Source organism: Oratosquilla oratoria, chromosome 6, assembly GCF_046742065.1.
Source record: "Oratosquilla oratoria isolate Oo_2021 chromosome 6, ASM4674206v1, whole genome shotgun sequence".
Classification (NCBI taxonomy): domain Eukaryota; kingdom Metazoa; phylum Arthropoda; class Malacostraca; order Stomatopoda; family Squillidae; genus Oratosquilla; species Oratosquilla oratoria.
In genome coordinates, this window is record NC_134782.1 from 70,456,117 (window position 1) to 70,478,327 (window position 22,211).

Sequence of the window (22,211 nt, forward strand, 5' to 3'; positions counted from 1 at the left end):
ATGATTTTACCTTTACATATGATTAGTGACAATAATTTGGGATCATAAAAAAGATAACTAGATTATATTTGATAACAATAATTTCCAATGTAAATTAATTTGTATTATATACATGAAAGTGATAATTCCCCATTCTTTTTGTTCCTTAGGAAGGTAAAAACATAATACAGAAATAGTAAACAGCTGGACATGTGACTACAATATTCAGACACCATTTTGTTCTTATTGGGTTTCCATAAAATCATAAAAAAGATCAAGCACAATCAAACCAGAGGTCAAAAACTCATAGAATTCCACATTTCCACGTGTCAAAAAACAAACCTGTTAGTTATCGTGCATCAGTCACATGACCAACTGGATATGAAATCAGTGAATTCAGATCATGGTTGTGCTACTATTCTTGTTATTATTATTATCAATATTATTATTATTATTATTATTTTATTATTATTATTATTATTATTATTATTATTATTATTGTTGTTGTTGTTGTTGTTTTGGAAAGAAATTAAGAGAGGAAGAGGAGGAGATTCAAGTAGAAAAGAAAAGGTAAAAGGTGCAGATGGAGAGATGATAATTGAAGAGAAGGCAGCAAGGGGAAGATGGGCAGAATATTTTAGGGAGTTGCTAAATGTGAAGGAGGATAGGGAGGGAAAGATAGCTGCAGTGGGAAATGCTAAGAAAATGAGAGTGATGAGTGAGGAAAATGGAGGAGAAATAAGGAAGGATGAAGTGAAGGCAGCAGTTAAGATGATGAAAGCAGGTAAGGCACCTGGTCTGGATGGATGCCATGCAGAATGTCTAAAAATAGGAGGTACAGTGATGGTGGACTGGCTGGTGAGGTTATTTAATGTTTGCTGGAGAGAGGGTAGAGTGCCGGAGGACTGGAGGAGTGCCTGTATAGTTCCACTTTACAAGGGAAAAGGGGACAAGTGTGAATGTAGTAGTTTCAGAGGGATTAGCTTGTTAAGTGTAGTTGGGAAGGCTTATGGGAGGATCTTGATCGAGAGGATTAGGAGAGAAACAGAGGAAGTAATTGGTGAGGAACAGTGTGGATTTAGGACGAGTAGAGGTTGTGTAGATCAGATCTTTGTGGTAAGACAGATATGTGAGAAAACTATAGGAAAGGGTAAGGATGTTTTTTGGGCTTTTATGGATCTGGAAAAGGCTTACGATAGGGTAGACAGAAAGGCACTGTGGGAGGTTATGCAGATATACGGGATAGGAGGAAAGCTTCTAGGAGCTGTCAAGAGTTTTTATGAGAGTAGTAGAGCTTGTGTCAGGATTAGAAATGGAGAGAGTGAGTGGTTCGAGGTAAAGGTGTGACTTCGTCAGGGATGTGTTATGTCTCCCTGGCTGTTCAACTTATACATGGATGGAGTGGTGCGAGAGGTAAATGCAAGGGTAGTGGGTCAGGGATTGGAGATGGTTAAAGAAAATGGAGAAAAGTGGGAGGTGAGCCAGCTGTTGTTTGCTGACGACACTGCACTTGTGGCAGGATCGGAGGAGGGACTGAGGAAGTTGGTGACAGAGTTTGGGAGAGTATGTGATAGAAGAAAGTTGAAGATAAATGTGGGTAAAAGTAAGGTGATGAGATGTACAAGGGGTGAAAGTGGCAGTAGACTGGAAGTAAGCATTAAGGGAGAGCGACTGGAGGAAGTGGATAGTTTTAGATACTTGGGTGCAAATGTGGCAGGAAAAGGTGGAGTGAAGGTGGAGGTAGAATGTAGATTGAGAGAAGCGAGTAAATGCCTTGGTGGATTAAAGAGTGTAATGAGGAATAGACATTTGGGAATGGATGTTAAGAGGAGACTGTATAAAGGAGTGATTGTGCCAACAGCACTGTATGGGGCAGAAACATGGAATATAAGAGAGGAAGAGAGAAGGAGTTTGAATGTGTTTGAGATGAGGTGTCTGAGAAGTATGATGGGGGTTACTAAGCTAGATAGAGTGAGAAATGAGGAGGTGAGGAGGAGAACAGGGATGGAAAGGGAGCTGGGAGATAGGGTTGATGAAAGAGTATTAGGATGGTTTGGACACATGGAAAGAATGAGTGAAGAAAGACTAGTAAAAGAGGCATGGAAGGCAGATGTGGAGGGAATGAACATGAGGGGACGTCCTAGGATGAGGTAGATGGATGGGGTGAAGGGGGCTTTGGGGAAGAGAGGAATGTCTGTTGAGGAAGGACGGGAGAGGACAGAAGACAGGGGTGGAGAATGGTTGTATTTGGATGATTTTGTGATGCATGAGGTGGAATGGGCGGGGGGACGGGGGGTGAGGTAGTATGTGTGAGCAAAATTTGACGCAGCCCGAAGGAATTTCTCCCCGTCTTCTCCTTTATGCATAGGGGGACGGAGAGGTGGGGTCGCCGATTTAATGAAGCGGCCTTGCTGTGGATGTGCTGTGTCTTGCGACACTGCTTCTGACCCAGGGCAGTGGACAAGGTGCAGGGATGACCCGTCATCCAGGAAGTGCTAAGATAAGAGGGAGGGTGGAGGGGTGTGGAGTGTATTCAGGGATGGAATGGGTGTTAATGATTTTGTGCCTTTTCCTTTTTTGGCTACCTCCCTTGTAAGGAGGAAAAAGCCTTGGTATACGTATGATTATTATTATTGTTATTATTGTTATTAATATTATTATTATTATTATTATTATTATTATTATTATATTGTATATGGATGTATATTGTATATGTATATGTATATGTATATTGTATATGGATGGTTGTATATGGATGATGTTGTGATTGCATGAGGAGGAATGGGCGGGGGGGTGGGGGGTGGGGTAGTATGTGTGAGTAAATTTTGACGCAGCCCGAAGGGATTTCTCCCCGTCCTCTCCTTATATGCAAGGGGAGACAGAGAGGGGGGGGGGGGTTCCCGATTAAATTAAGCGGCCTTGCTGCGGATGTGCTGTGTCTTGCGACACTGCTTCTGACCCAGGGCGGTGGGCAAGGTGCAGGGATGACCCGTCATCCAGGAGGTGCTCAGATGAGAGGGAGGGTGGGAGGGGTGTGGAGTGTATTTAGGGATGAAATGGGTGGGAGTGTTTTTATGCCTTTCCCTTTTTGGCTACCTCCCTTGAAAGGGGGAAAAAGCCTTGGTATATGTATGTATGTATTATTATAATTGGTGTTATTGTTATTATTATCATTGTTGTTATTATTTTCATTATTATTGTTATTGTTATTGTTATATTACTATTATTATCATTGTTATGATTATTGCTGTTATTATTGTTATTGTTATTGTTATCATTATTGTTATTATTGCTATTATTATTGTTATGATTTTGTTATAACTATTGCTATCATTGTCATTATTGTTATTAGTTACTATTATTATTATTATGTTATCATTATTGTTATAATTATTGTCATCATTACTGTCATCATTACTGTCATCATTACTGTCATCATTATTATTATTATTATTACTTTTATTATTATTATAATTATTATTATTATTTATTATTATTATTGTTGTTGTTGTTGTTGTTATTATTGTTATTATTATTATTATTGTTATTATCATTATTATTATTATCATTATTATTATTATTAATTATGAGCTTGTGTGTAGTTGGGAAGGCATATGGAGAGTCTTGATTGAGAGGATTAGGAGAGGAACAGAGGGAGTAATTGGTGAGGAACAGTGCGGGTTTAGGACAGGTAAGGGCTGTGTAGATCAGATTTTTGTGGTAAGACAGATATGTGAGAAAGCTATAGGAAAAGGTAAGGATGTCTTTTGGGCTTTTATGGATCTGGAAAAGGCTTATGACAGGGTAGATAGGAAGGCACTGTGGGAGGTACTGCAGATATATGGGATAGGAGGAAAGCTTCTAGGAGCTGTCAAGAGTTTTTACGAGAGTAGTAGAGCTTGTCTTAGGATTAGAAATGGAGAGAGTGAGTGGTTTGAGGTAAAGGTGGGACTTCGTCAGGGATGTGTTATGTCACCCTGGCTGTTCAATCTTTACATGGATGGGGTGGTGCGAGAGGTGAATGCAAGGGTAGTGGGTCAGGGGCTGGAGATGATTAAAGAAAATGGAGAAAAGTGGAAGGTGAGCCAGTTGTTGTTTGCTGACGACACTGCACTTGTTGCAGGATCAGAGGAGGGATTGAGGAAGTTAGTGACAGTTTGAGAAGGTGTGTGAAAGAAGGAAGCTGAAGATAAATGTGGGTAAAAGTAAGGTGATGAGATGTACAAGGGGAGAGAGTGACAGCAGGCTGGAGGTGAGCATTAAGGGTGAAAGACTGGAGGAAGTGGATAGTTTTAGATATTTGGGTGCGAATGTGGCAGGAAAGGGAGGAGTGGGGGTGGAGGTAGAATGTAGATTGAGAGAAGCGAGTAAATGCCTTGGTGGATTGAAAAGTGTAATGAGAAATAGACATCTGGGAATGGATGCTAAGAGGAGGTTATATGAAGGAGTGATTGTACCAACAGCATTGTACGGGGCAGAAACATGGAACATGAGAAAGGAAAAGAGAAGGAGTTTGAATGTGTTTGAGATGAAATGTCTGAGAAGTATGATAGGGGTTACTAGGCTAGATTGAGTAAGAAATGAGGTGAGGAGGAGAACAGGGGTGGAAAGGGAACTGGGAGATAGGGTTGATGAAAGGGTATTAGGATGGTTTGGACACATGAAAAGAATGAGTGAAGAAAGATTAGTAAAAGAAGTATGGAAGGCAGAGGTGGAAGTAGTGAATATGAGGGGGCGTCCTAGGATGAGAGGGATGGATGGGGTGAAAGGGGCATTACAAAAGAGAGGAATGTCTATGGAGGAAGGATGGGAGAGGACAGAAGATAGGGGTGAATGAAGAGGGGTTGTGTATAGATGATGCTATGATGCATGAAGGGGAGTGGGTGGGGGTTGGGGGGTGGGGAGGCATGTGTGAGAAGAAAATTGACGCAGCCCGAAGGGATTTCTCCCCGTCTTCTCCTTTTCTGCATGAGGGGTCGGAGAGGGGGGGTCGCCGAATTTATGAAGCGGCCTTGCTATGGATGCGCTGTGTCTTGCGACACTGCTTCTGACAGTGGACAGGATGCAGGAATGACCCGTCATCCAGGAGGTACCAAGATAAGAGGGAGGGAGGAGGATGGAGGGGAGTGGAATATATAGGAAATGGAACGGGTGGAAGTGGTTTCTATGCCTTCTTCTTTGTGGCTACCCCCCATGTAGGGGGAAAAAGCCTTTGGTATATGTATGTATTATTATTATTATTATTATTATTATTATTATTATTCTGTTATGATTGTTCGGGGGAGAGGATGACAGCAAATTGGAAGTGAGTATTAAGGGAGAGAGACTGGAGTATATGAGTAGCTTTAGATATTTGGGTGCGATTGTGGCGGGAAAGGAAGAAGTGGAGGTGGAGGTAGAATGTAGATTAAGAGAAGCAAGTAAATGCCTTGGAGGATTAAAAAGTGTAATGAGAAATAGACATTTGGGATTGGATACTAAGAGCAGATTGTATGAAGGAGTGGTTGTGCCGACAGCACTGTATGGGGCAGAAACATGGAACATAAGAGAGGAAGAGTTTAAATGTGTTTGAAAGGAATTGCCCGAGAAGCATGGTAGGGGTTACTAGACTGGGTAGAGTGAGGAGGTGAGGAAGAGAGCTGGGGTGGAAAGGAAGTTGGGAGATAGGATTGATGAAAGAGTATTGGGATGGTTTGGACACATGGAAAGAATGAGTGAAGAAAGATTAGTAAAAAAGGTGTGGAAGGCAGAGGTGGGGGGAATGAGCTTGAGGGGGCGACCAAGGATGAGATGGATGGATGGGGTAAAAGGGGCATTGAGAAAGAGGGGAATGTCTGTTGAGGAAGGAAGGAAGAAGACAAGATAGGTGTGAATGGAGAATGGTTGTATATGAATGATCCTGTGATGCATGGAAGGGAGTGATATGAAAGGGGGGGTGAGGAAGTATGTGTGAATGATATTTTCATGCAGTCCGAAGGTATTTCTCCCCATCTTTTCTTTTTCTGGATGAGGGGATGGAGAAAAGGGGTCGCCGATTAAATTAAGCGGCCTTGCTATGGATGTGCTGTGTCTTGTTACATTGCTTTTGACCCAGGGCGAGATTCAGGAATGACCCATCATCCAGGAGGAAGCAAGAAAAGAGGGAGGGAGGGGTGGTGAATGGGAATGGGGTATGTGAAGATGAAATGGGTGAGAATGGATTTATGCCTTTGACTTTGGCTACCTCCCTTATAAGAGGGAAAAAGCCCTTGGTATATGTATCATTGTTCTTATTATTATTGTTACCATTATCACCACAATCTGTGTCAAAATCATACCACACATTAAGTTTGTGAGTGCTGCTAAGCTGTTGCTTGGTTGACAGAAGGCCGCAGCCCGAGGGCATCGACTGGCCCACGTACAATAAGAGCCACAACGTCCACCTCGAGTTCGGCCATACCCTCGCACTTCGACACGACCTTCTGCAGGAGAGGTGAGTGATCCTATATAGGTCGTGAGAGTTTGAAACCCAGCAGACATCGCTCACACACACACACTCACGGCTCACTGGTGTTGTGAACGATGTCGCGACCTCTTGCACGTAAGATCCTGTGTTCTATCGACGCTCATGGCCTGTAATGCTTTCACTGATATAAGCTGTTACTGCCCCCCGTTGAACAAGGTAATTGTGTAAGTATAAGTATGTGTGTGTGAGAGAGAGTGAGTGAAGGTGACTGCAAGAGACCTTGTGTGTGATAGCATGAAAATGATACATGTAGATGCGCCTCATCTGATTGGACCATGCTAGCTACATTTTTAGAAGCCATATACATATTGACAAAATTTTTGAAAACACAAATAGATTTCCAAATACCCCCTTCAGTGACATCAGCAGCTGCAACAACTAGGTAGTTTTACTTGATTTCGTCGAGCTCAGCCTGGCAACAAGGGACCTCTTCCATTGTGTAGACATCAAATATATAAGAGTCGGTATCTCCTCGACACAGTAGCTTTGAAGGTGGAACCAGTAGTTTCTTCAATAGTACTTCATATGTAGCGACGTTTCGAAACTCCAAGAAGATCATCGGGAAATCATACACAAGAATATAGATAAAGAAGTAGGTTATGCCAGTTTTCAACCTCTGCCCTCAACATACACATTGTCGTTCTTGTTACAATAATACAATTTTGTTTAGAGAAAATAGTTGTTCTCACAAGAGAACTACTTTGCGCAGAAAAACAGATAGTCATTAATTAATATTGTAGCTGGTTTAAGCTTCGGAGACAAGAGGGACTAGCAAGTCCTTTATTGGGGGAACTAGAACTGGTTTACATGCGGCCCGTGGCTGTATTTGTACCGCAGGTAGGTGAGCCACCCCCAGTGAACAAATGTATTGTGTTCGGGCAGGCCAGACAGCGACAATCCCCAAGGGAGAATGAGGACGCTGATGAGCTTAGGTCACGCCGTCCATGTGGCAAGCAGTGAGGTGAGGTTGGAATCTGTACAATACCCGCTCCCCCTTAAAGTTGCCTTAGATTCAGAGGGAGTCCCGCTCACGAGAATTGGATGGACGAAGTGTCGTTGCCGTCTACGTAGCCCGGTTTCAGGCGGTCGATGGGGATCCAATCTGCCTTGCCGGAGATGAGATGCGGAAAGTCGTGTCTTTCCGTTCGAGGACGAGTTTGGGACCAGTGTAGGGTCAAGGATGTTGAGGTAGATGTTACTGAGCACACCAAGCGGCTGTTGACGACGTCGACCATTAATCTTTAGAAGGCGAGAAAACCTTCTGAAGGTGAGGTGCAGGCTTTTGCAATTGTACGTACGTGGCGATGGTGGTGCTGTTGGCGATGGCGGTGCTATTGGCGATGGCGAGCCTCACGCTGATATCCTCAGGGACCGGCGTTCTGCTACAGATGCAGGAAATATGGATCTTCAGTTGTCAGTTTCGACAAGAAAACAACGTTTGGAGGTCTTGTCGATTATGTAGAGGCCCGTTGTACTTGTAGAAGCCACCGTGGTGGACGGAGGCCCTCTTAGGCGTTTTTTGTCCAGGTGCATCCTGGTCGGTAGTTCCTGGCGCAGACGCCGAATCCCCTGTGGTAGCAACTCAGGTTGTGTGGAGGTGCGGTGATCTGACGCCTTTGCTGTTGGCGTCTGCTGACTGGAACCGCTGATGCGTTGGAGATCTCGTCCTTGTTGAGGACTTCGTCAGCAGCGCATACGCCCTGGTTTCTCACTCCGGCGATGTGAGCGTCGGCGAGGTCTTCTGCCTTCCGTGAAACCTCCTCGATGGTCATGTCCTCGGCGTTGCCAAGGACGGATCGGACGGGCGCTGGGAGGCGCAGGAGTCTCATCTGCCGGAGCATATCACTCCTGGTGGCTCCGTTGGCTTCGGGTTGGAGGCGGGCTTTGGACAGCATCTCCCGGTATGCTGTGTTTGGTTTAATGTCCCCCAGTGGCTGTCGGGAGAGTTGAAGGATTTTTTTTTTTTCTGTTCTGGATGGTGCCGACAGTGCGAACTCCTAAAGTAGGTACTGTTTCAGGCATCATATTGGATGTCGAGCCATGGAGAGATATGCTGGAACTCGTCTTCAGGGATCACATCGAGAACGTAGTCCGCCTTAGTTCAGGGCGCACCGATTTTCCGAAAGCGGAACTGGATCTCTGGCCGGCAAAACCAGGAGGGTGTGTCTGTAACTAGTGAGCTGTTACTGAGCTAGTGACACAGGGAGAGATTGACAGTCGGTTTAGGCTAAGCACTTTATTGGAATGACACTGGTATACACACATAGACGCATGTTGGCAGTCCCGAGTCTGAAAGGATACTGACCTGACCTCACACGCCTTTAAGTAGCCTCTGGGCGTACCGAAAAGTAGCGTCCCTCTGGCTGGGATAGGGTTGCCGGTTGTAGCCCGGAATTGTGCTTTTGGTAGCCCACAAATATGTTTCTCACAAGAGTATTATGGCCGTAGCCCAAACATACATGCTCTGACGCATAAGGCTAGTTGTCCTTACACTTTCTCCCAAGAGGCTGCTCACCCACATCCTGCGACTATACACCTATGCCTCAATATGTTCTTGTGGGGGACTCTGTTCACCACACGTCGACCGTGAGGAAGGATGGCAGCTTCAGGGAGACGGCGTTAGCAGCAGGCAGCACCGAGGCGTCGGAGGTAGCAGCGGTGGTGAGGGCAGCAGCAGCAACGGGAGATGAGTCAATTTTGTCGCTCCGGGTCGTCACGTGTGTACTGGGTTTAGGCTACGGAGACAAGAGACTAGTGAGTCCTTTATTGAATGAATTAGAACAACCTAACCTGCGGTCCGAGGCCTATATTTATACCATAGGCAGGTGAGCCACCCGTGATGAACAAGTTTATTGGGTTAGGTCAGGTCAGACAGCGGCGACCCCTAAAAGAGGATGCGGGTGATAATGAGGTTAGGTTGCGCCGTCCATGTGGCGTACAGTAAGGTGAGGTTGGAATCTGTACAATATCACGCCATTACGGGTAAGTCACTAAGTCGTCTTTCCTCACTTTTTTTAACCTTCTCCCCTTTATCTCCATCGCTATGGTGACGGCCCTTAGATGAATAGAATAATCTTGTTTTCGCTGAAACAAAATCATTCAGGTAGACCATCATTTCAGAGGTTAATAAAAATAATTCCAATCTATTTGCTGTGGTGACGCCCCTTTAGATAACTAAAGTCGTCTCTCGTTATCCAGAACTTGAAAAGCGTTATGTTAAAGGGTTTAGAAATAAGGTGTTCACAGGATAACCTATATTGCTGACAATTGTTTTGGCCATACGTGCATGTTGCGACTCTCCCTCGCACTCCTCAACCAAAGTTCTCTGCCATCCTTGCAGGGTCTTCTTCTGGCAGAAGTTCCTGCCGCTATTCCTCGACTACCCTCCCACTACTCCGGAGGAAGAGGAACCGTCATCGTCGCCGTCATCGTCGTCACCACCATCGTCGACGTCGGGGAGGGCGTTACGCCGCACGATGGCGTCACCCGTCGTCCTCCTGGTGTGCTGCCTGGGCGCCGCCCTCCTCTCCACCTGTCATCGAGGGACCTGGGCCACCTCCTCCTTAGGGTGGTGAACCTTAGTCGAGTCATACCCAAACACAAAGCAATTGTACATAGCTAGGGCATTGTAAATAGTTATTTGTTATGCTGGGTTGCTGTCCGAGGTCACAAGTCAGCTGAATCAAGGATACTTTACTGTTTGAGATGAGTTCATACCTATGGGCATCCTCGGCATCACAGATCTCGGCTGCGAGCCGAGTGGCACTGTTGACAGGTATCCATAGCTGCCTTCTCGGTCTGATTTTGGATCTTTTTCACATAACCCGCGATTTACTTCTAGAACTCAGTCGACAAGAGTGTATAAGACTCATATAAGTTACTGGAAAACTAAACACCAGCATATATATATATATATATATATATATATATATATATATATATATATATATATATATATATTATTATTACTGGAAAACTAAACACCAGCATATATATATATATATATATATATATATATATACATATATATATATATATATATATATATATATATATATATATATATATATATATATATATATATATATATATATAATATATATATATATATATATATATATATATATATATATATTATTTTTAGAAGGCTAGCAAATATGTGTCATTCTCCTGTCAGCCTCGAGGCGCGGGAGAATACGAAACAAAGACAACGTTAACCGTTCTTATACATTAGAGTATCCTTGGCTAAATGCATTTACGCAATCTGGTTATAGTTTTTTGGCTTTCTTGGCAAGACTACAAGACATCATTACAAAAAGACGAATGTAGACGTTTACGCATAATTTGTTTTTATATTATCAGTGATTTACACGATCTTCCATGTCTCTGTTGGGACTATCCTATCCCTGTCCACTACTCTCAGTTTTGACGATTTTTAGTGTTAGACGTGCAAATCAGCCATCAAGCCAGTTTGCTTTGGTAGGGAAACTGCATTTACATATTCAGCTGGACAGAACCTTTATAAGTCTAAGAAATACGAATTTATAAAATAGTCTTTTTTAAGGATTTTTTCTGTAGATCACTGATAAACTGTATATGCCATGGGAACCAAGTTTCATCGATGATAAGTTTTTGCTTTCCTGTTTTGCATTAGCAGAAAGTAAGATATATAGTTATAACAGTAGTTGGGAAGTCCTGGCCGTCATTGTTGTTCTCCAACCAGTTGGCAGCGACCTGGTGTCATCAGGTGTTTTTCCCACGAAACATGGTCCAAGCTCCCGTCGGAAGTAAAGCAGTAGGACACCGCTTGTTTGCTGCCGAAGGTCAACCTCCACCCTCTTGGACAGTCACCAAGGCAGTCTTTGGATTTTGTAAAGGTGGCGGCACACTAGGCATTTCTTGCTAGCATGCTACTTGCTTTTTATACATCATTTAGGCAGAAACGACTTCAGTTACGACCTTTTGTTTTTAAAATTTCCAAATGTCAAATTACTCGTGCGTCATACAATGAGAAGCTGAATGACAAACTAAGAAGTAACCTATATGAATGTTAGACACATTGTTGAGATGTTCCTACGGAATTCTAGAATATTGTAACCGAAGTCGTTTCTACTGAAACGAGGTAGCACAAGCAAGTAGCTTGTTAGCCTAGTGTGCCGTCACCCTAATATAAAAGATGTTTCCATGGCATCCAGACTACTGCGCCCTAATCTGCAACCAAAGATATTATTTACATTCAGCGAATAACGTACCATATTTGTAATTATACCTTGTTTAGACTAACTTGGCGGGGATAATTTTTTATGCTGTTTGAAATAAGGAGTATGAAAATTATAGCCAAACTACCAATATGTTCAGATTTTTTGTCCCACAGTTGGCAGCACCCTCACAGATCAGATAATAATTATGCTACGTCACGTCGGAGGTTTAGTATTTTCAGTGGAGCCCCCAGAACATAAAATTTCAATCACTCCCATACTTTTTTTTTTTTTTTTTTTAATCAAAGATGAAATGTCACCAGTTCCATTGTCTTTGATTTGGATGATTTTATATGCTTTGCTATGGGCACCACCATAAGAATTGAAGAGATCCTCTTATTCCTCCCAACAGGAGGAACTGCTTCTGTATTTTTTCTCATTAATCAACATTTTGTTCCCCATCCCCCCGCCTTAAAACAAATTGTAGATGTCTGTTTATTGCCATAAGAAATATATTTTTCTCTTCTATCCCTGCAGATTCATAAACTTTGCTTGTTTTTTATTTCCTGCATCTGCTTAGTCCCATATTTTATTGTATACTTTGACTGGTCTTTTGCCATGTCACTGGTGTTGTGAAGGTCTCCTATGTCATTATTACCTAACTTGTTTTATTTTCTTGTGTTATTACATCTAAGTGTCTCTTCTGCCATGCTTCCTCATGTAACCTTCAATCTGCCATTCCTCTTTATTGTCCAGATAGTCTGATTTCATAAGTATATAAGAAAGGAGGAGACTGCAAGAGACCATAAGGGATACACCAGGTAGTTCCATCTCCATTACCACCTTTCATCCCTATCCATAAAGTTATCAAATCTTCTAATCTTAAAACAACCAATTATTTCAGTGTTCACTACATTGCTACTAAATCTATATTATTCGGTAAACACTGTTATTAAACCAGTTCTTGGTTATTTCCTTTTTAAACCTAAATTTGTCCAATTTAAATCCTTTGGTATAAGTCCTGCCCTACTGTCTTAGAATTATGACTTCCTGCAACACCCTGCACTCTTTGTCATTCCAAAAAATGAAAGTTAAGGTGTCTAAGTCTGTCTTTGTATGACAAAATTCTAAGCCCTTGCATCATTGCTTATATCCAGTTTTTCCTCAACTTTTCAAACATTACCTGCTCTGAGAGATGGGTAAGAGTGAATGCCTTTAGTTGTAGCTACTCAGGGATTTAAGACCATATTGTCATTATGCTTTGGATCCCTTGCAAGGCACAAACCACCATCCATTCTTCCATCCATCCTGCTTCTCTCCCTCAGTCACTCTTATCACACTAAATGAAATTGTTAAGTTATAGTTTGGATTGCAATCCAAATAATACAATTAGAGCTTTTTATCGTCTTCTGTCTTTTTCTTCATAAAACTTGCAATGCCATAAAATCAGATAATCATAATCCAAAATTTGCTCATTAGTGAAGAAAAGCTTAGTCTACTTTGCATAAATGGAGTGTATTGGAATTTCCAATACAATTATTATATCTATGGGTGTTGAACATATTTGAATTTGTATGTAGTTTCTTTTCTTTTCTATCATTAAGTCTCAATAAGTTAACACATAAATTCCAGTATGCTTTATTTGTATGTTTCCCAACTTTAAGCTTTATTTGTGTCACAGCTACTGAGTTATTTGGAAATTGTTGTTTTTATTTTTTCTTTGTCAATTGGAGGTTCAGATGGACCTGCTGGTAAATTGAGGTATTGATATTCTTTTTCATTCTATAATAATAAAGACTAGCAACTCCTAATTATGCAAAATATGGAGGCACATTTGAGGGAGGTGATTCGGCCATTGTCATTAGTATCACCATCATCACCACCATCATCACCATCACCATCTTTGTATAAAAAAAAAATAGTAATAATAAAGATAAATAAATGAATAAATAAAATCCTAGCGAGGGTGGATGTGTCATAGACCTTCCTCATTTTTGTGATTCTTTTCCTCATCTATATTCCTCATGTTGTGTTTTTTTTTCTCTCGTCTGCCATCTATTGGAAGCATTTAATCATTTCTAGGCATAAAAGTACTGTATGTACAACAACATGCCTTTGATTTAATGTTTTCCGGTACTTGCAGTTTCTTATGTCCTTACCTCTGTACACTTGTATTATTTTAGGCCTCTTACCCCATTGTTGCATCCAGTTTCAGTTAGTTTGACTTCTCTTCAAATTATTTCTTCCTATCTAAATTTACTTTGTCCTTAATATGTTTTTACAGTTGCTTTCTCATTTATGGTTCCATGGTATAACAGATGATGACAGTTGATCAATAATAAAACAACACAGACATCAATTAGAAATATATTTTCTGAGTAACCAGCATTAGATATCCACTTGTGCAAGTGCCACTCTGTCTCTGGATCAGGCCCAAGATATTGCTCTTGCAATTTCCACCATCTTTTCCCGATTCTTTTATGTAAGGAGAGCTGGCAATTGATGAGTCTTCCCTTCCTCCTCTTTCAAATTAGCTGATGACATAGAAACAGGCCTACACCAGAACAACACTGACAAAACCCAGCATTTCTTCCCAAAGGTCTATTGGAGGTCTTGAAGATTGGTTATGAAACTCAAGGCCAGTGTCGTCATTCTGTTATTCCAGTAACTGCATGTTTGTAGCAGTAAATCTCTCCTGTTAATACCCAAGAAGCCAAACTGTATATAAATATGTGCACATACAAGGAGATGGAAGGGATGCTTGTGAATGATGCCACAAAATTCTGAGGGATATGTGGCATCAAGTCAACTCTGAAGATGTTTTAAGAAAATGTCGATAGTCCTTACATATTTTGGCCCATTTTTCTCCTTCAAAAAATAGCAATTTTGTTTATATTATTGCATCCCCCTCCCACCCACCCTTTTTTTTTTTTCTTAATTGATCATTATTAACAACTGCAATGTTCTTTAAATTTTCATTATAGAGGATAGCAAGTATAATTTCCTCCCATCAGTTTTACCTTTTATTTGTTGTGTCCTTTTTTTATTTATCACTATTAACAGCTATAATATTCTATAAGTTTTCCTTATAAAGGATCACATGTATAATTTTCTCCCATCAGTTTTTCCTTTTATTCTTCATTTATCCCCTTGGAATCCTTTGTAGTGAAGGATTTAAAGACAGAAGGGTAGGTCGTCATTGTTGCAAGGATCCCATGCCGATGGGAGAGTCAGTTCAAAGACATGTGGTCGAGGCTTCTTTACAGAGAACTCGAGCATGTAGATGAGGAGAAGGATCTTGGTGTAATTGTGGACTCAAATTTAAAGTTTGAACAACATATTTTCAGCAAAATAAAGAAGTCAACTCCATGATGGGTCTTATCTAACATGTCTTCCCATACCTGAATCTTGATTTGTTCAAGCTCTTCTAGCCAGCCTTTGTCCAAAGCCACCTGGAATATGTACAAGCTGCCTGTTTGCCAAGACATATAAGTTTGGCAAACAAGATTGAGCATGACACACAGGAACCCACAGTCAGAGAAAATAGACTTCGAATAAAGAAGAATCCTATATTTCAGCTATCAACTGTAGCCAAAATATAGGATTGTTCTTTATTTGAAGTTTATTTTCTCCGACTGTGGGTTCCTGTGTGTCATTTACAAATGTGCTACTACATTTCTGTTTAGAAAGATTGAGCATGTTCAAGTATTAGCAACTAAACAGGTGGATGGACTCCAGGATCTTGACTATATGAACCAACTTAGATCTCTAAACCTGCCAATGCTGAAATTCAGATGCTGCAGGAGGGACATGATCAAGACTAAGGAGCATTTCAATCAATATAATGAGGAGATGCTTCCAGAATCCTTCAGGCCCCTGTACAGGCCCAGTCATCAGCACAGTAGGGAACTGTACCAACATTGTCCTGTTGACAGTGTGTATAAAGCACAGTGAAATAGCTTCTACTATTGGATGGTATCAATGTGAAATAGTCTCCCCTTGGTGGTTGCTGAAGCTGTATTGTTAAATTACTTCAAAAACTGTCTAGATAAACACTGGAATAACATTCAATTTAAATTTGGCCTGACCAAACTACCACCACAGTCAACCCTCAGTCAATGTATAGTGCACCACCAAGTGAGCACAGTATAGTTGTCAATGACTGGACTGTGATATATATACTTAAGTCTATTTAAACATTAATTATTTTAGACTAAAACTGGCAAGTTGGCAACTGCAGCAAGCTGCCATTTCCTTATCTACAGCTTATTTTCATGTTTATAATCTGTGATCAAGTACAATTTATTCTGGTCTCTCCATCTCAAATGGTAAATGAGCAAGTAAATGAACATAAATGTAAATATACTCATAAAAGAATAATGATATTTATGTACTACTTCAGTCCCTCCATTATACTGTTCCTTTTAACTTGTCCTTTACATGACCACCTCTTTGCCTTGGGGGGGTTGGGGGTTGGCAATTGTACCACCATGTTCTCATGCATGTCATAAAATTTAAATAAGTGGGACAGAGCGAGGGGACCAGGGATCATCCACTCTGCAGAGGGAAGACTCCAGCCAGAACCCTAGTCTTTGGGTTGTTAAATGTGCATGGATGTGATACAGATATGAGTAAAAGGAAAGAGATTGATGATTTGTTTATGAGAAGGAAGACAGATGTGTTAGCGTTGAGTGAAACTGGTAAAAAGGATGGGTGAGTACAGGTTTGAGAGTATGGTGGGTAGTGTCAGGAGTGTCATGGGGGTGAGGGAAGGAAGGAGTGGGACTGCTGGTAAGTGATGAGATAAGAAAGTGAGTGGTGGGGTGGAGGGATGTGTCATTGAGAATAATGAGGGTGACGATAAAACTAGAATGGGAGACATGAATTTTTGTGAGTGCACATGGTCCTGGTAATAAAGAAAGTGAAGAGAAAGGGGAATTTTGGGAGTAATGTATATGTTGTGGTGTTGGGGAATCTCAATGCTAAATTAGGAGATGGAGTAGTAGAGAGGTATCAGGTAAGAACTATAGTAGAAATATGTTAGAGATGTATTTAGAGAAAGAGATAATGATAGCAAACACTGTTTTTAAGAAGAGAGACAAACATAAATACCATGGGAAAGGGTAGTGCATGGGAAGTTGGTCAAGAGGATATTAATGGACTATGTACTGACATCCAAAAAGAGGTCAAAAAATGTTGGACACATCATTATTTGATAGAAGGGAAATTAAAAGTGGAGGTACAGTAGAGGGGGAGGAATAGGGAGGGAGTCAAAGAAGTGCTGAGGATGAAGAGAGAGATACTAAGAAAAGTATGAGAGGCAGTGATGGGTAAAAGAGAAATGAATGTAGAGGAAAATCAAGTATGTTTCAAGGAGAAAGTGATTAAGTGTGCAAAGATTGTACACAGGAGAAGAAGGAAAGGCAGCAAATAGGGGAATGATGATGTAAAGGTGGTGTGATGAAAGAAAAGAAGCAAGTTTATGAGGATTGGCTGCAAAATAGAATTAGTAAAACATATGAGAGGTTATAGAATGAAGAGAAGCATAAGACAAAGGGAAGGAGAATGAAGAAATATGTAAATTGGGGGTTAGTGTTTCAGAGAAACTTGAAAAAAAAATGAAGAGGGGAGAGAAGAGTGAAGGGTGAGTCAGGTAGAAAGGAAAAAGTAAAAAATGCAGATTGATAAATGTTAATTGAAGTGAGGGTGGTCAGGGGAAGATGGGTGGAGTATTACAGGGAATTGATGAATGTGGAGGAGGTTAGGAGGGTTTGACAGTGGCAGTAGGAGATTACAGGAAAATTAACAAGATTTGAGAAAAAAATATAGGGTTATGGGAAAAGACAAAGTACAAAAAATTAAAAATTGTCAAAGCTAGTAAGGTATTTGAGTTAAATGGGTATCACATGGATTGTATTATAAATATAGGAATAGTTACAGTGATGTGGCCAGTAAGGTTGTTTAATGTATACCTAAAGGAGAGGAATGAGCTAATATGCTTGAGCAGTGCATGAATAGTTACACTAAACTAATGAAAGGTGAACAAATATAAATGTAGTAGCTGTACAAGGATCAGTCTGTTAAATATAGTTGGGAATATATATGAAAGAATGTTAATTGGGAGGATTAGGATGAAAATAGAGGGAGTAACTGAGGAACAGTGTGGATTAAGGAAGAAAGAGGATGTGTGGACAAAGATCATAGTAAAGCAGATATGTTATTTGAACTTCTTTTGATGTGGAGAATGTGTGTGACAAGGTTGAAAGGAAGGTATTGTGGGATGTGTTACAGATGCATGGAACCGATGGAAGGTTGATTAGGGCAGTCAAAAGTTTTTACACGAGTAGTAGAGCTTATGTTAGGGAGGAAATGGAAATAGTGAATGGTTTGAGGTGAAGGGGCTGTGCCAGGATTATGTTATGTTACTATGGTTGTTCAACATGTACATGGATAGGGAAATAAATGTAAGGGTAATGAGAGGGGATTTGGAGCTAGTAAGTCAGAGTGGAAAGAAGTAGGAGCTGAGCTAGTTGTTGTTTATGGTTGGCATTGCATTTGTGGCTTTATCAGAGGAGGGGCAGAGGCGGCCAGTGGCAGAAAGTAGGAGAGTATATGAGAGGAGAAATATGAAAGCAAATGTGGTCAAAAGCAAAGTGAGGAGATATACAAGGGGGAGAGGGTACCAGTTCTGTATTTTCTTGAGTGGGTGAGGAGAGAGGGTCACCATGTAATGAAGTAGTGGAAGTAAACCAGTCTCAGCTGTTGGGCCCTGCTAAAGAGGTGCTGTGTCTTGCTGCATTGCTTATGACCCAGCCAATGAGCTGGGAACAGGGATGGCCCTTCATCCACAATGATACATGACATCATACTTGAGTCACATCTAATATCCATGACATCACATTTGTATCAGATGTAACATCCATGACATCACATGGCTGCATGAGACATTGATCAACATTGGCCGATGTCCCCTGGAAAGGGTCTAGAACCCATCGCCAGTACTTCTATCTGGATCATCGTGGAAATCTAATTGAGTCATGATCCACTTTTTTTTCTAACAAATGCAAACATGACCAAAAGCATGACCTCCTTGAGGAAGACAGTAAAGAGACCATTCCGTAGCTTAGTGGTCATCATTAAAAAATATATATATAATGTTACAAACTCTCCATGTCAGGAGGCTAGGACAGTACCCCTTACACAAGACTTTGCAGCGTGGAATTGAATGAACCATGGCCTTGATCCCACTCGTTGGCGGCAGGGTTCGGCCGTCACCTCGACCTCTGTCGCAAGCAGCAACGCTCTAACCCGCTTGGCCAGCAAGCATCCATACAGAAGAAAGATAAACTTTCTTTTCTTGGCATTCTCTTAGACAAAATAGTCTCTTTCTCTTTCATTAAGTTATTCATAACTTCTTTGACTTTTTAAGACAATATGTCGCTATTGTGTGTTCCAACCTCGTGGTCCAGAGTTGGAGTCCAACGGATGTTGGTGTCATTCCAAGCACTTAGGTCAAAGGTAATGGTGACTCTGGCCAGAGGAAAGTGTTCTCTGGGGCAAGGTCTTCAGCTTAAAAACATAATCACACTGAGCCATTTTCCTCCAACCTTCGATTCATCGGCAGTACCTCCAACCCTAGAACTCTTTCTGCCATAAAATCATTATGGTAAATTACAGAGGTGGGCGCGCGAACCTTTTTTTTGGGTTCCGAATCCGAACCCGAATCTTCGCTGGTTTTGGGTTCCGAACCTCCGAATAGCGAACCCGATTTTCAAAATTTCGGTGCGAACATTTATTCCGAACATTTGTCCGCGAACCTCCGAATCTTTAAAAAATAGCAAAGCGAACCTTAATTCTGATACCTTCCGAACATTTCCAAACCTAAATTTTACTCATTCCGAATCTCCGAATCTAAATTTAAAGCTTTCCGATTAAAAAAAGTTGTTGTTTTTTTTAAGATATCTACATTATTTATTAAACAAATTATTACTAGAAAAACAAATTATTAATACAAGACAGTAAAAAGTAAAAACAAAAGTTCACAAAACAAAACTGTAAAAACATTTAAAACAAAAATTCACAATACTTCAGTCTTCACTCTTCACAGATTCACTCTAACTTGTCGGCCCTCTCTCTCTCCCTCTTAACCAACTTCAAGTTTCCCTTCATGAAGGTCAGGTCCTCAAAGTTCAGATTGGTCAGAGAGGCTCGCTTTGGCCTCAAAATGTCCGAGCCGAAGCTGAAGAGTCGTTCAGCTGAGGCAGACGAGGGCAGGGGAGTGTTATACTTGATGAAACAGTTCACCCAGTGCTGCCTGTGCTCCTTGGGGAAGTTTGCCGGGGAGATCTTCATGATGTTTCTGCCGAGAATGGCGCCCCAAGTGTCTACTTCCTTGCCGACCTCCTCCTCCAGGTTGGCCACCACCACAGGCTCCTCCTCGTCCTCAAGAAGGAAGGCAAACTCGTCGTGCTCGCTGGTGTGGCTGGCCACAGACTGTGGCCTGGAGGTGGGCTGGCTGGAGGCGGAGGCCACATCCCCCTCCTTGGACCTGATTTGGGCCACAAGGTCCGACACCATCTTGTCCCTCACCAGGTTGTACAAGTCAGGATTTGTCCTGCATATGTACTTGACCATCTTTAGACGGAACCTGAGGTGGAATCCAGTCGCAAGGAGCTTCTCCTGGTCCTCAAACATGTGTTGAAACCTGAGAAGATTAAGATATGAGTTAATTTAATTATTGATTAATGATTATTAAAAAAAATTAATTTCAATTACTACAAGATATTATATTATTTTGTTATTTATATAATTATATTATATTATTATTATTATATATTAAAATATTAGAAATATCTACCTTTCAGTGAAGCCCTTTTTGTCTCTGCCATGGTGCTCCTGTGTCCCCAGGAGGTAGGTGACGAGGGGCTTGGCATGCTTGATGCTGTTGTCGTCCCTAAGTAGGTTCAAGTCCCTCTGGAGCACCATCAAGTTGGGAAGGAAGTTCCCCATGTAGGCATGCTGGTCTGACTGCATTTTGTCCAAAGCATTGGTAACTGGGGCCATAACTTTGACATACTCGGCGATGACCTCGTTGTCCTCGTCAACAAAGGCGGGGATCGGGTTGAGGCGCATGCTGGTACAGAGATCATTGATCTTTTTACGGGTGTCCAGGTCCTGTAGCAGGCCAGAAACCATCTTATAGCTGTCATAGCTGGAGTTCCACCTCGTCACGCCAGGGACTTTTAAGTTTTTTGCCGATAGCATCCTTTATCTCGTTGGCTGCGACAGTTCGGTGGCCCTGGGCATTCCACAAAGACTGTGCCTTGGCAGCCGACCTTCTGAAGATATTCCCGCCACCATGGTTCCATTGTGGGACCTGAAAAAAGAATATTTATTATTTAATATTTTATTACAATTCACAAATTAAAAAATAATAAATAATAATTTACATCATTTTAGTTTTTACCAAAAGAACAATAAATTATTTGATATTTATAAATTATTAATTTATTAAATTAAAAAAAAATAAGATTATTATACTCACTTTGGAAACATCCTCAGACGCCAGGAGGTTCAGAGTGTGTGCACCACACCTCTGGTGTTTAGGCAGGCTAACCTCGGCTTCGTCAGCCTGGTCCAGGGCCTCCTTCATAGATATGACCCGAGGCTCGTCAGCCAGCTCTTCGTCAGGCTTGTCCTCGCCAGGTTGTATGACAACGTCCTCTTGTGCAAAGTTGACAAATGCACTTACATAGTTTGTGCCATTGTCTGTGGTCGTGCAGAGAATCTTGCTGCTGATGCTGAAGTCCTCATGCAGCTTGCTCAAGGACCTCGCCAAGTACTCGGCTGTCTGGCTCTCCTTCACCTCCTTCATGCCCAAGACTGCAGTCGTCCTCTCCAGGGTGGCCTTGTCCAACCACGAGACTGTGGAGCCTATGAAGGCCCGGTTGTGGCTCGACCAGCTGTCGGCAGTGGTGGCCAGGTAGTCCTGCTTGGACATGATCTGGGTGAGCTCATTTTTGGCCCTGGCGCTCATATCTTGATGTCGCCAAGCTTTTTCCTGGACGGCAGCTTGAACTGAGGATTCAGGTAGTTGAGGAAGGCCCTGAGCGCCTCTGACTCTGTTGTTATGGTGGGCAGCATGTCGCGGATAATCCACTGAAACAAAAAAGATGTGTGAGTATTTGAAGTTAAATTTTTGTTATAAATTATTTTTATTTATTAAATTATTTTCATACTAAAACAGTAGAACTTTTAAAAGTAAAACTTACCTCATAAAACAGGTCAAGGGCCTTCTGCTGTTCAAACCTCTCAGCCATAGCCTCCTCAATACAGGCCTGCCTGAGGCTTTTGGCATCCCGACCACCACCAGAAGCAAGACTATCTAAAGGGTGCTTGGTGGCATAATGCTTCTTTAAGTTGCTGTTGGTGTCATTCTGAAGCTTCAGCCTCGCAGTGCAATTTTTCTTGGCGCAGAGGGCAAACCCGGCGTCCCTGCCGACAACACACTTGAAGAAGGGCTTGAGAAT

General features: G+C 41.7%; 1 protein-coding gene across 3 annotated transcripts in view; it reads left to right on the forward strand.

Annotated features, from left to right (window-relative positions):
• The window catches only part of LOC143026589 (cocaine esterase-like), a 271,858-nt gene extending 261,480 nt beyond the window's left edge, over positions 1-10,378 (forward strand). For all 3 annotated transcript variants that reach the window (XM_076187231.1, XM_076187232.1, XM_076187233.1), the window contains 2 exons: positions 6,344-6,451; positions 9,825-10,378. In XM_076187231.1, coding sequence (XP_076043346.1) covers positions 6,344-6,451; positions 9,825-10,059 — 343 coding nt within the window. In that variant the 3' untranslated portion in view covers positions 10,060-10,378. The remainder of the gene's footprint in view (positions 1-6,343; positions 6,452-9,824) is intronic.
• Positions 10,379-22,211: the final 11,833 nt, after the last annotated feature.